Here is a 14,567-nt window from a genome sequence, read left to right as displayed (position 1 = left end):
AACCGCTCAGAAGTTTAAAAGCACATAACAATTGGTCAATGGATATAATTTTTTTTTCTCCGCAACAAATGCGATATATGTACGAAGAAATTACTAATACGGAAAAATCGACAATTATATTGTTACAAGTATGTTTGTGGAACTAAAGAATTTCTTTACTTTTCGTTAAATATTGTCTGAATTCGTTCAATATATCCATTCAATGTTCTAGAAATTTTCGAATCACTCGTTTAACATCCTGTCCATTATTTATATACGAATTTTTTTCTCTAATCCCAGTTTTCGTGTGAACTAACCAGTAGAAAAACTGTCCAAAAATATTCTCAAAGATGTATTTAGGATTTAGCGTGTTTTCAGTAAAATTGATGCTCTTAAATATTTCATAAAGACTTGGAATCGTGACACGACACGTACTGCTCACGTTTCTTTCTTCCTGCTCTTACGTTTCAATTTCTTTCTTTCTCCCGCCACCTTTACATTCAACCCCTCCCTCCGCCATCCCACTTTGTTTTCTGTCACACAAATCAACACGCGCGTGCACAACACGCACGCACATCCACTCTCTCTCTCTTTCTCTCTCTGTCCGTACCTATCTACTATGAATTTCACACATCTGTTTCTCCCTTTTCTTATTACCCTACAGGTGAGTGCGAGCAACACACTTTCTCTCTCCTCTCATTTCCGTTTAATAAATGCTGATTTGGAGGAATCGTTGTCCAGTTTTGTTCGTGGAAGATACATACATTTATAATTCAGAATAAATATTTTCCCCGGTTTGCTTGTGTTTCACTATGGCGATATTTGTTCACTAAAACTCCTCCAGCTTTCTGTTAATACGCACTGTTACGACAGTTTAAATATATTGCCATTTTGTATGATATTTTAACCGACACAACTTTTGTAACAAGTTTCCAAGCAAATAAAAAAAAAAGTATTATTGAAACGAGGACGCGAACGATATGTCTTCCTTTTTTGCCTTTTTATGTTCCCTAAAGTTTCTCTTTTTTTCCTTTTTAAATAGTAAATACGTTAGAAATATAATTCGACGAATTCGGCGAGCGTTTCGACGATAATATTTGTAAAATATTATCTATCGGTACGTACAGAGAACGTCCGAGCAAGGCACAATTATTGCTTTTTTACTATTTCGTGCCTTGATAACGAGTAGGTATATATATTTAAATTTATAGGAACTTTGGATATTCGATGGTTCATCGAGTAATCTTCAATCGCACACAACAATCTAGCTCTGCATGTAAACACTACTGTTGCATACCGGCAAGAGAATGCGAAAAACAGGAAGAGCTGAGAATGTCCTGAGGTGACCGACATTTTGCTAGTATACATATTTACAATTTGAACATATCAGAAAGGTTGGAATTTCACAATGCAACGACCCCAACACTCGATCCTGGCACATTTCATATCTCCTACGAATCTTCCCTTTCTTTAATCTTCGCCGCTTTCGTCTTCGTCATCAACCTCGTTATTATTGACGTTATTCTTCGTGCGATCGAAAAGTCCTGCCGACCAAGAAAGATCATTATCATGGATTGATTTCCCATCGGAGGAAGATCTATTCTTAACCTAATGCAAATTAATCCCTCAACGATTTCTAACGAAACGGTCCGACGACCATAAAGGATTATCGCGATTTACAAATAAACCTCAATCGTATTTTGTACATCGAAGAACTTTGTTTTTTTTTTTCTTGAACACGGTTTGAATCTAGCTCGCGCATCGATGCGTATACGTGTGCAAATACACGATAGGGACCAACGTATCGGTATATATTACACGATATTATATACACGTGTTCGCATCGATCCACGCTCGCGTCTGCATTCATTCACACTTTCACAATATACATACAAAGAACGCGGTAAAACGTAACATTTCGGTAGGCACAATTATCCGACGCTTTTCTGCGTCCTTTTTCTGATTTGTATTATCCCCTTGTCTTCATTCTGTCTCCTCCTATACTACTGTACCTTTAACACGTTGGCGCCCAATTGTTTTTCTCTTTACAGCTTAAGCCCCTGTCTATGACGCAGATTCGCGTTGAAGGGCGCCAACGTGTTAATGAATGCTTTTCTGTTTTTCAAACGCTCGAACACACGACAAACACATTTACTAGCTACATTTTCGGTACAGAGGATTTTTCTCTGTTCGAATCCATTTAAAGAACTTAATTATCGATAAAACTAACAGTTAAGTCTTTGGCGTTTGTACCAATGATTTTTCTATACGTGACCCCATGTGTCACGTTACTGATCTTCAATTGACGAACCATTCGAAATTCAAAATTCAAAATTCGAAACTTGCAACCGTATATAACATACCGTGTATTAACCGTCGAACTGGCTATATGATATACATCTACGTATACGTACTTATCGCTTATACACATATCTATTAATAGGCACGCGTACTTATACATATTTGACTTACTTTATATTCTTGATGTATTTGACACCCGATTGGTTTACGTGTCTCATTCATCGACTGTTGAAACCTTGACGATGTCTTCTTTCTTTTTACGGAAGCGATTACTATTAACTCGTAATAAAAAAAAAAAAGATCGGTTGATTAATGGCGGTAGCACGACCTTACCATAGAAACGTCTCAGGGAGGAAAGGGAGACATGCATCAATCGTACGCGGACGTGTCAATAGAATTAACGAATCTCGTTTCAAGCAGTCTTAATTGTCTAATATAAATGCAAAGGTAAACGCAATGAAAGTCCAAATTGCTATTAAGTACTTCATAATGTAACAGCAACCAGACGAAATTAGAAACAATTGACGATTAATAAAGAACATGCTTATCACAGTAAGCATCGTGCAACCTCGAAACATGAAGGGGAAGCACACACACAATCCTTCAGATTCTGTGACTAATATCGGCAAGAAGAAAACAAAATCAAATGATAGTAATATTAATGTTACCGGTGAAAATAGTATTACCCGGAGTTGGAGCAGCAGTTTTAGTAAAAGCAGAAGTAGTAACTGTAGTAGTGGTGGTGGTACTAGTTGCAGTAGTCCTGATATTACTAGTAATAATGATAGCAATAGTATTAGTAGAACTAGTAGTAGCAGTAACAGTAGCTGTAGTATTAGTATTATTATTAATAGTAGTAGAAGAGGTGATGGTGGTGGTAGTGGTGGTGGTGGTGCTAGTAGTAGTAGTAGTAGTAGTAGTCATAGTAATAGTAGGAGAGCAGCAACAACTATAGCAGAAATAAAAGAGTATTAATGATGATAAAAATACACAGAACGCAATGAAATGCTTTCAATGTTCTTTGGCTTGTTCGTATCTTAATTCCTTTAGTTAGATAGTATCACGAAAATATATATGAAAACAGACTCAAAGTACGTACACTGTGACTGTTTGTAAACTGAACAATTCCGAGGAATCGATTAGACTTTCGAGAAAAAATGTATGGCAACGTTCGATAAAAATTTACAAAAGTTCTAAATGGTATTTGAAAATTTTCAAAAATTCTTTTCGGTTCGTACTAATGACACGTGATGCGCGATTTATTTCTCCGATCGTTCTCCCTTTCTTCCACTGAATATCGAAAGAAATACAAATTCGCGATGTAATCAAGGTTACAAATATGGCGACTTCACGATTTTAAAAAAATTGACGAACATGTATATTGACATTCGAATCATTATCTTTCCAGTTACACTCCATTTGTTACTAGGATGTAAAATTTTGGCACTTGTTTGGCCGTCGATTTCGCTCGATACTTTGGCGTGCGTATCGACAGAAGCACAACAGAACAGTAAACAAAACATCCTTGTTAGTCGGGTGCGTCGTTCCATGTGAACAATTTTTACACGATAGAATGTACTCGCCGACAATTCAATTTCACAGAAATCTGCCGTTAGCACTCCGGTCTCTCGTAGGAATCCGACTGTTTTCTTTGCGCTTAAATTTACTCTTCGTTTGCAAAACAAAAAAAAACTTGTGCCTCGATAATCAAGATACAAATACCGTGAGTGTGAAGTGTCTATAAAATTCTTCGTCGCGCGAATTTGGAACAGCGCACTGGTGTACGAACCACGCACGAATGCGTGCACGAAAAAGGATCACAACACATTTTGAGAACAATTGTCACATGTACGTTGAGAAACGTCCGATTACATTTAGCAGATGCTCTGTAGTTGTTCTTCCAGTCACCGGAAGATACATGAAAATTCTCCTTTCGTCACGTTGCACGGAGAAGATTTCCATCACACAAGCCAAAACGACGAACGCACGGAAAGAAATGATTGTTGTGTGAGAATAATAAACAAATCTGGATTTGTTTACCACTTATTGGTTCACGCATTTTGAAACTACTCGTGAACAACCATCAGGAACAATGTAAAGAACATTATCTCGGCAGAGAAATCCGAAAATATTGTCGTAAACCCGATGCCACGGGGAAGAAACATTACTGTATACTCCACATGGTAATGGAATTGGAAGTTAAAAAAAAAAAAAGAAAAAAAAAAGATCGATATAAACGACGGCGAGCAACAACACCGATATGCTCTGCTCTTGTTAAACCGGTACGGCTCCCTCGCGTTCCTTTTCCTGTTGTCGCACGGCAACAGCTGCTTCGACCAGTAAGTAGAGACACTTGAACTTGTCTTTATCTTCCTCCGGTGGCGTCGGTGGCGGAGTCTCGTCCGTATGTGGACTATGAGCGTTACGCGTACTATACACTTCCGTTTCGTGTTGCACGTCGGGAGTTTGAATGAGATGCTGCCTAGGTGCGCTCCAATACGGCGCTTCGTTTCTCACCGAAGATTCGTCTTCGTCTCTGAAAGAAAAAATAAGGTTAAGCGTTAATTACGGAATGATTGACAAAGCCTGAACTAAAGTCTAATCGCAAAACTAATAAATTAACAATCTCTACCCTCGTCGCGCGGGATGGGCAATCGTCTCCTCGTAAGCTCGAGTAAGGGTAAACTATTCCGCTGGGCCATTGAGTCGTCGGACGCTCTTCCTCGCTGTGCGAGCTACTCTCGTAATCGTTCGGACTATCCTCTTCGCTTCTGAAAAAACAACAAATCAGCCGTCACCAACCAAACAGTTTTCGAATAACAGATATTTCACGATGGCCGTACGACACAAAGCTTAATCGCCACGAACCGGTACATTAATCCAGAAGGATCTTCGTAGTCGTGATCTCTGCTCCGTTTCGGGGCACTCATTCCAGCCAACGAATCCCAATTTTGGTTAGTTCTTGAGCCAAGACTCGACGACTGTTGATGGCTTCCTGCTGGCATTTTCTTACCACGACGAGATATCGTGTACTGTAGAGGATCGTGGCCCTCCCTTCGTATCATTTCCGGTAATATTCGCCGCCTAGCGTTTATGAACCAATTGCAAACCTATATTTGAGGTGCAACACACAAAATATACTTTTTATACGTGTACATTAATCGTCGTAAAAAAAAATAAAAAGAACTACATAAAGTGATGAAATGACGAGAATAAGAAAAGCAGACAATACCAACCTGCAAAACCGTGAGATTCGCTTCTTGACTCAGCGTGATCTTCTCGCTGTCGCTCGGATAAGCATTGTATCTGTGCTCGTAAAGCCATCGTTTCAGAATTTTCACCGAATGCTTCGGCAAGTTACCTCGTCGTTTTCTCACAGAATGCGTACCCGAGTGATGAAGTACTCCGGAGTGGACTTTACCACGCAACGCGTTCGAATCCTGTTCCGTATCGGAACCACTTTGGTCGTCGTCTGTACTACTCGACGAAGGAAACCGTTCCCTTCCTGAAACAATAACATCACGATATATCTTTTGACAGTCTTCATCATCGAAATTTCAAGTTTCGTCACGAGGGAGAGGGTGTAGAGAGGGGGGGGACCATATCTTCTTTATAATCTACCAGTAACTTACTAGACACAATGTTATTAAACAAACGCACATGCACAGGCACAAGTATGCACATTCAAAGTGAAACACCATATTTTCCCTTTATCAAAAAAAGGTCGCAACTCAAATACGTGCCTACATTCTCAATTGCCTCGATTTAATGTTACATGCATCGATAAAGAACGTAAAGAAACAACAGTATCCAAAAAGGAACAAACTAGGAGTAAAGAAATTACAAAATTATATAATAAAAGTCTTAGCTTCTCAGCACTCTCGAACATTCTTTCTATTTTTAGTAAGACCAGTTTCAGACATAAATATCCCTACACAATGCACCTCGTTCATATGCAACACTTCTTGTCAACAGTGTATTTAATTATCGTTACTAAGAGTGTAATTACACCAAAACAAGTTTCATTGTGATTTTATTGAAATTATGAAAACCATCAAACTACGTTTCACAAATTCGGCCATCACGTTTGAAGCATGTATAAAACAAAATCAATCTCTTAAACACAATGCTACTCGCGTCCGGCAAAACATATAACAATGTATCTGATTCGAGCAATATATACGTCTATAAAGACAGATTAGAACATTCCTCGATTTTCTCTTAACAGTTTCATCTTCCGCGGCTACTTCCTTCCAGACAACTGGAGTATGTACGCACACTTCCCCCTCCCTATTTTGATCCTTTCATTTAGCAACACAATAACTTGTTCACTCGCTGTGAAGTTATATCTTTGAAAATTGAATCAGCGGTTCTGGTTAGTTCGTACCGTCGACTAATCTTAGCACTTGAGTTTGTAGTTACGTAAGGTCCAGTAACCCGACGGTACAAAATTAGGACCCAAGCTCATCTCGGCTAGACGAAAACTATGTGTCACGATGGCGATGGCAACGACTACAAGGGTGGTAGGAACATCGTGCAGTAACAAAACTGTACGTAACATTATTGACATATAATGGAAAATGCATGGGTAATCGATTAAAACAAAAAAGACAGAAATACGCAGCTACCTTAAATATGGTCGATACACAGTTTCCTACATCAGCTAAATATACAATGAATTGCCAGCCAATTCGTGAATGCACCGTATATGTTAAGAGCGTCCCTTATCCGATAAATAATTGTCATGTTCTTAAATAATCGAATCAAGTGCCGAAAAACATTAATTTATGTGACACATACAACGCTCATAAGAAATTGTCTATAGCAATATTGTCATCATCATAATCATCACTATCGTTATACTGCTGCTGATTCGCGGCGTTATTAGATTCAAGACAGGAATATTAAACTAATTATTATTGTTGTTGTTAATGTTGGATACGTATATTATTTCTTATAGAAACAATTACAATCGAAATCTGCTTGCAACCCAAAGTCGTCGTACTGGATCCTATTGTTGGTCCAGACGCTTAAAATATTAAATTTTAATAAAAGAAGCAACGGTAACGATCCAATGTAGAAAAAAAGCTCGCACCGTGTAAAGAGAGTATTCCGTTAAAAAAAAAAAGAAAGATCCAGTCGATCTCATCGAACGTTTCTATCTCTGAAGGTGCGCCGTCGTAACAGCGACAGTCGGTGACCCGTAACACGTTTGGATGATTTCCAAAAGTTCGACGTAGCGCAACGGACGTTAATTAGTAGTGTCCTCGCCACGTTCGAAAATACTGCTAAGGCTTTTGACTTTATATCCTCTGCCGTCAACCTCCGACTGTTAAATCATCCTCGGATGTTTCAATTTGTTTTTTCGCGCTTTTTCACATGATTCATATACAATTTTTGGAATTGTAATCTTACACGGCCAATTTCTATTTCCGAAAAGCTGAAGATCGGAGTATAAATGCGACTTGACATTGTTTCCGTATATTATAAAAGAAGAAAAAGAAACAACTGTGAAACCAAATCACATTCAATAATTTTTCTGTTGAATTCTTCCTTCGAATGCATGAACGATACATGGTTGATAAAAAAAAAAGGTCGAAATCGAAAGATGCCTGTCGTTTAACCTTCCTGACATCTATTTGCCTACGCAATGTTCTGAGTATTTTGCATTGAATACATTGATTACGTACGTTAAATGCAAATACATATGCGATGTCTACATGCTGCCAGAGGATTTCGTACTTATCACTTACGCCAACTTACTCCAAGAGTACAATTTATGGAATAGTTGATACTGCGATACAAGCCACTGCAATTGCATATAGTCGAAATAACAATACGACATAGAGCCAAGTAAAATTTTTCAGTACCGTTTCTATCGTATTTGTCCGAAAATCGTCTAAATTTAGTATCCGAATGGTCTATACCATTCCCTTGTTCTCTGTTTTGCGATAAAATCAGTGTTACTTGTTCAGCAAGTATCTTATAAATTGCAAAGAAATGAGAATTGTTACAATTATTACATCCCACCCAATTTCTCTGCTACTTATTTCCTTCTCGTAGTTGATCGCGTTTTGATCATCGAGCGACAAGGATTGTTATTGTTGTTTTCTTTTTTAAGTTCTGAGAGCACGTGTTAAATCGATCTTTTACGATTCGGACTTCCAGGAGAATCGTGCCACGGGGTTTACAGCTATACTAACAAGGAGTCTCTTAACTGTATTGGCACCCGCGGCACGAAAGAACAAATACATACGCGTATGTAACAGACCCCTGGCACGCGCGCATATGTACGTACATGGACGCGTCTATACAGAGAAATAGACAGACACTTCATACGACTTTCGCTCTTCTTTGTACCTCCGTGTCCCTTCGCGTTTCATTGGCAGAAAAATCAAACTTGAAACACGAGGCATGCGTGGACACACGCCACGTGGTGCCAGAGGTAAACGGGGGGTAGAGGTTGCTTTCCCTTTCGGAGTTTTCCGATTCATACGCAACTGTTATAAGTCTTAGTAGACAATTTACTTTTTGTAAAAATATTTTAGACAATGAATTACAATTAATAACAGGAAAATATGCAGGCGGGGCATGAGAAGCTGCCCAATGCACGAAACGTAAACACAGACGCCTGCTGCAATATTTTTATGTTTCACAGAAATACAACAAACGCATTCGGATCGAGAACGGCAGAAGACAAGAGATGTTAGGAGGGAAGATGGGCGCCAGTTGCGCAACAAGCACGATTTTCCATGCCAAGAAGTCTACAACTTAACTGTAGACGATTGATCTTAAAGATGATTATACGTTTTTAGTCCTTAATAAAAACAGTTTCTTACGCAAGTTTGTGTAAAATGTACTAATAAAACACAGTCTATCCAAACTGTTCATCGGTTGTTTCAGAAAATGTACCCCTTATCGAGGATTTCTTTTGTTTCATGAAGCTGATTGGAACAGATCGTCACTGATCTTACCTGCTGCAAACATATTTGTATGTTGGGATGAAGCTGAATTGTCGTTACACGGTATCGCTAACGAGGGCAATGGTGATACGGTGCGATGACAGTCTGTGTCTCGTGAATGACGTCGATGAAACCGTTGCTGATGATCGTTTTGATGATTATGTTGATGATGTTTGTGCTGCTGATGATGGTGGTGGTGGTGATGGTGGTGGTGATGGTGATGATTATCGTTACTGCGACGACGATGGCGACGACTACGACGACCACCGGAATGATAATCTTCCTGCTTCTGTGGATGTCGATGGTGATGATGTTGATCATGATAGTAGTGATTATGATACTGATGATGGTATTGTTGTTCTGTACCTGTTACTTTTTCGGTACTGGTTTTCTGTTCCAAATGCATAGCCGTTGGTGGTAGCATGACACTCTCCCCTTCTCTCTCCCTCCCTCCCCCGCCCCAACACCAGCACTCTCTCTTCTTTTCTCTCGCTCTGTTCCTCGTTGTATTCAGGAAAACGCAAGATGTTCGATGTTGCGCGAGTACCTCCTCAATGAAGCATCAAAATATTTCTGTACCGAAATTTATTACGTCTGGACATTTTGTATAGATCCAAATTCTCACCAATCGTTGGACGATGCATTTCGAATCATTCATATCCTCACGTCGTCCATATTACAATGCTTACAAATAAATAACGAGCGTCGTTTATTGCATTACCATCGTTACATTTCTTTTCTTTTCCTTCTTTTATGTACGTATCGCGAACGTTACAGTTTACATTCAGAGAGAGACACGCAAGATTTTCGCCCCGTTTAACAAACGTCGCAGTGACGTACGTACCGACTGTTCAATGATCATAACCCCTACTATTTTCTTTTCCGTTAATAATCAAGTACAGTTTCGTTCTGAAGGATCATACGGAAAGGAATACCGAAACCAATGACATGCCTCGATGTTGTTCTCAGCGCGGCTGCACTCGACGAATTCCCAAAGAACGTTTGGCTTTCTTCTGTTACAGATTCTCGCTTTCTCCCTTCGTATTCCTGACCTTGCGTCAAATTTGTTTTTTTTTTCATGTGTGAAAACAAATCAATCTCGATCCTGTTACTCTGTCTCTTACGTTTTTAAGATACTTTCGTCGTGACAGTTCTTACAACATGTCAGTTCGCAAGAAAAACGAAAAGAACTTTTTTTCTTTTCGGGAACTGACCTTACACTTCTTCACTAACAGATATCTGTAACGACTGAAAAATAATAAACCAAAAAGCAAGGATACATCTTCCGTCATTCGCGTTTAAATTTCAAAACCGACCGAAGTCCGTCGCACGACGTTCAGGACGCGACTGGGCCAACCATGTTCCGAAGCCGGCTTGACAGTGGTCTGACAAGACACGACCGACGACGACGACGAGCAGGAGAGACAAACGCAAGAATGAGTGCATGAGTACATGACAGAGAGGGAAAAATCTGTGCGCTCGCGCGTGAACCCACTTTCCGCTTCTCGGCCGGCTAGCTATTGGACTCTCTCTCCCTCCGCCCCTCTCTCTCACTCGCTCTCGCCCTCCCCTCTAACCCTCGCACTCTCTCTGTCGTAGCTCTTTCCTCCTGTACATCTTTCCCGCCATTTAGACTTCATCGTTATACGCCGAGACCTGTTGGCCCGTTGTCCTAGTAACGATAGCGTGTGTACCCCCACCCTCCTCTTTGTACATTACACAGATAGTCTGGTTCTTGGCGGGAAACGCGTTATGCAGCAGCTGACCTTATCTCGTTTTCGGATTTAAAGTTCTTTAACTTACAAACTTCCGAACCTTCGAAACGTCGACCACGTGATTTTCTTATTTTTTTTGAAAATAATTATTCATTTTTTATTTTAATAAAATGTCGATTATCTTTCGAATCACTGTAAGTTAACTGAAAAAAACAAAGAACCTATCTTTCGCTAAAACCTATTGTGAAAACATGCGGCACAACTAACCACGTGTTGAAGTTTGATTGTGTGTAAAGGGAAAAGAAAGTTATACAAGTTTATCGTACGTGTCGATGTCGATTATGAGAATGTATATTTGTTCACACTATGGAAGGTGAGACGGACGATACGAAAGAAGCGATAACACAAAAGATAAGACTAAAAGATAAAGCATATCTGGGAACAGAAAAAGCGTGGATATTAAGATCGAGGGACTAGTAGAACCATGAAATGTGTCACTTAAAACGTCTCGGTGCGACATTAATGCTGTTACTCTGTGGTTTCAAGTGCAATCGGTTTTTTCTCATTAACCCCTAGCAATAGTGAAATTGCCCTATGAGGGAAGTACATTTACTCTTCACAACGCTTTATGCAGACTTTAATAAAAGTTAAACGATTATTGTTTGTATTATTAACCGTTTTTATTTTTCCTATGTTGAATGACGATTCCGAAAAGATGTAAACATATATGTATACATATATTTATTAAACACTATAACCACTTATATACCGCATTGGGACCACTTTTACGTATTGTCCTGCAGTAGGTACTCGAAATGACTAAAAAACGTACAAATCACGAAAAATGCAAGTTCGTTTCAATAAGAGAATCTTTACGATATTTTATGTCTATTTGTTGTCTGTTCCTGAATTTTTGATAAGAGAAAACTATATGTATCTTTATCTTATCAACGAAACCTATGTCCTATGTCAGTTTCGATAGGTGATGCTCGTAATACGATAAGTTGGTTATACCATATTCCTCTTGCTCCCTTTTCTTATCTCTCAGTCGGTAATAAATTAATTTTCGTTCGTTATCATGATGCCAGCAACTTAAAGTAATTGCTTTTTTATATGTTCCCGTTTAATCGAACAACGCATAAAAGTATTCTATCCTTGTCGTTTTAATTTATTCAACCTTCTAGTCGTCTCGATTCACCCCAAAATCAACAGTTATTTAATAGCGCTGGAAGCAGCAAATTGGTATATAAATCGGAAAAAATGAATTTTCGAGTAAATGTGAAAATAAATTAAAAACTATGATTCGTTCGCGTTTAGATAAACCACTTTCAGACGTAAATGTGCTTCGTTTCATAAATAATTGCACATAATTATTTTTGTATTCAGCAAGACAGTTAGTATTATTTACAGATACGAAAATACAACTTTAGATACAAAAAAGAATATCGTTCAACGACATTCGGAACTCGAAGAAATCGTTTAGTGACTTGTCTCTAAGTGCTCTGCGCGTATTCGTTAGATTCCTTAAACGGTTCAAGCGAATACTGAATCGTTTTTACAGCCAGTGAACAAATTTGTGCCTCTTATTAGCTGTCCACTGCTAACACTAACCGAACCGAACCAATGTCGGTTAAGTTTTTTTTTGTCATAAGGACTTAATAAAAACCTGTCTCGATTGCGGGATTGTCTTAAAAAAATTCTATCAAGAAACAAAATATTCATTGGAAATGAATCCGCGTGTAAGTTACGAAACCAAAAGGAAAGAGTACATTTAACTTAAAACTGTACATACATACATACGTACATGCATAGGTACATATTTTTATATTAAAGAAACGTTTTCTATGCGATCGAACTAATAAACAAGAAGGATGTCATCCATTTCAACTAATAACCCGAAAATTTAACAAACCGTAAATGTAAATTGAATTGCGGGCCTCCTGGTCGATGTTTAGGTCTGGAAGTCTAGAGAAGCCTGAAGGCAGCTGACCGACCCAAGCTTGGTGCGGCTAGGCTGCGGAATCTTTCGCACGGGTGTTTCGGGAGCAAAAGAGAGCTAAGCTTCGAATCGTCGACGTGCAAAGAAACATCAAATTAAGAGGGGAGGAACATTCCTCGTAGGTCAGCGCATAGAACGATTTTAGCTACGGTCTTTGAGCTACTTGTGTCCCGCGTTGCTTCGTGGCCAGCTCGTATCAGGAATCGTTTAGTTTCGATAAATGTTCCGCGTTGTCGTTTCCGTGCACGGAATTTTTTCTCAACTTTATATTTAGCTTTGCAATGTCTTGCCTTCCAGAATTTGTTTCCTGTCGATCGAACAAACCCCACAATCATATCGTTCCATTTCCTAAGACTCGTATTAACATTTCCGGCTGTATTAGTAATTTGCCCCTCGATGTACTCCACCTACGATAGCCTATACGCTCTGCGTCATTTATACGATAACCTCAAACTTCGAATAAATAACCCAAAGAAAGAAAGGGCTAAAGATAACGATACCGCGAGACTCATAAGTTCCTGTTGCTAACGAATTTATCACCGAATCAGCTCCACACAATTGGTTGATTCGCGTCCAGAAGTTAGAACAAAATGCTGTTCGTCGATTGCGAGTATTATCAAACGATCTATTACGTGTATCAGATTATACAAGCACGCGTATTCTATACCGAAGTACTTATTCCCTTCTCATTTTTCTCGAACTTCCAGAATTCATGGTGTATCGCGTTATTGGTTAGGCGGCCGGTAAAGAAGTAAATCGAAAACTTCCTCAGAAGTTATTGGACACAGCCGAGTAGGGACGACTGGCACGAGTGACTACGACTGCGCTATCGGTTACGTAACGAAACGAAGATTACGGTGAAACCGTTCTGCCATAGTTTAACGGAATACATTTCACTTAATTTTCAGCGCATTTTTTCACTCACTAATCTCTTCGCTGTCCTTTCCTAATCTTCTATCATTCCCTACGCCTAACCTGTCATGATGACAATTTAAAAGCAATGGTCAATTTAATGACTAGCAATGGCAATCACGCTATGCCGTTCTCCGTTAATCAACGAATCGATTTCGAAACATACCCTTGAGAAAATAAAAGTAATATCTATCACCTAAATTAATGTCATGTAGAGAAAAATAAAATACTATAAGTTTGCAATTTTTCATACTAAAATATTGAACACAGTTCATTGTTGTGTCCGGCAAACAAGTTGAAGAAATCTTGTACTCGACAATTTTGAACTAGTAGCAGACACTCCAATGCATTGTAACGTTAAGACAAGTTAGTCGCGACTCGTAAATCGGTTGTATAGAAAGCTTTGCAAAGAAAAAGTGTTTCATTAATAATAACAATAATAATAATGGATATTATTTATATTACTCCTTCTGCTACTAGTAGCACTATTATTACTATTATTAGGTGTGTGTGTGTGTGTACGATCTCGCGCGCGTATTACACAATACTCTCGTGTCTTTTCAAACGAGTTTCACTGGCCATTGACCAAAGCTAGATAAAGTCGTGTATCGCGACCCATTTACCGAGTTGCTAATCTTGGACTCTAATCCGAACTTGATTTTCCCCTCGTTATTTCAACGAAACATTTTCTCATTCATG

General features: G+C 39.0%; 1 protein-coding gene across 1 annotated transcript; it reads right to left on the bottom strand.

Moving 5' to 3' along the window:
• Window positions 1-4,549: 4,549 nt before the first annotated feature.
• Window positions 4,550-9,666, bottom strand: LOC107194747 (homeobox protein AKR-like). The gene is given in 6 exon segments (XM_015584422.1): window positions 4,550-4,816; window positions 4,913-4,951; window positions 4,953-5,051; window positions 5,149-5,390; window positions 5,517-5,785; window positions 9,255-9,666. Coding segments are annotated over 6 exon segments (1,323 nt in total). The 3' UTR covers window positions 4,550-4,554.
• Window positions 9,667-14,567: the final 4,901 nt, after the last annotated feature.

Source organism: Dufourea novaeangliae, unplaced genomic scaffold (genome assembly GCF_001272555.1).
Source record: "Dufourea novaeangliae isolate 0120121106 unplaced genomic scaffold, ASM127255v1 scaffold8, whole genome shotgun sequence".
In the NCBI taxonomy this organism is placed as follows: Eukaryota; Metazoa; Arthropoda; class Insecta; order Hymenoptera; family Halictidae; genus Dufourea; species Dufourea novaeangliae.
The sequence above is the reverse complement of the archived record's forward strand: the minus strand, read 5'-3'. Positions and strand labels throughout refer to the sequence as shown.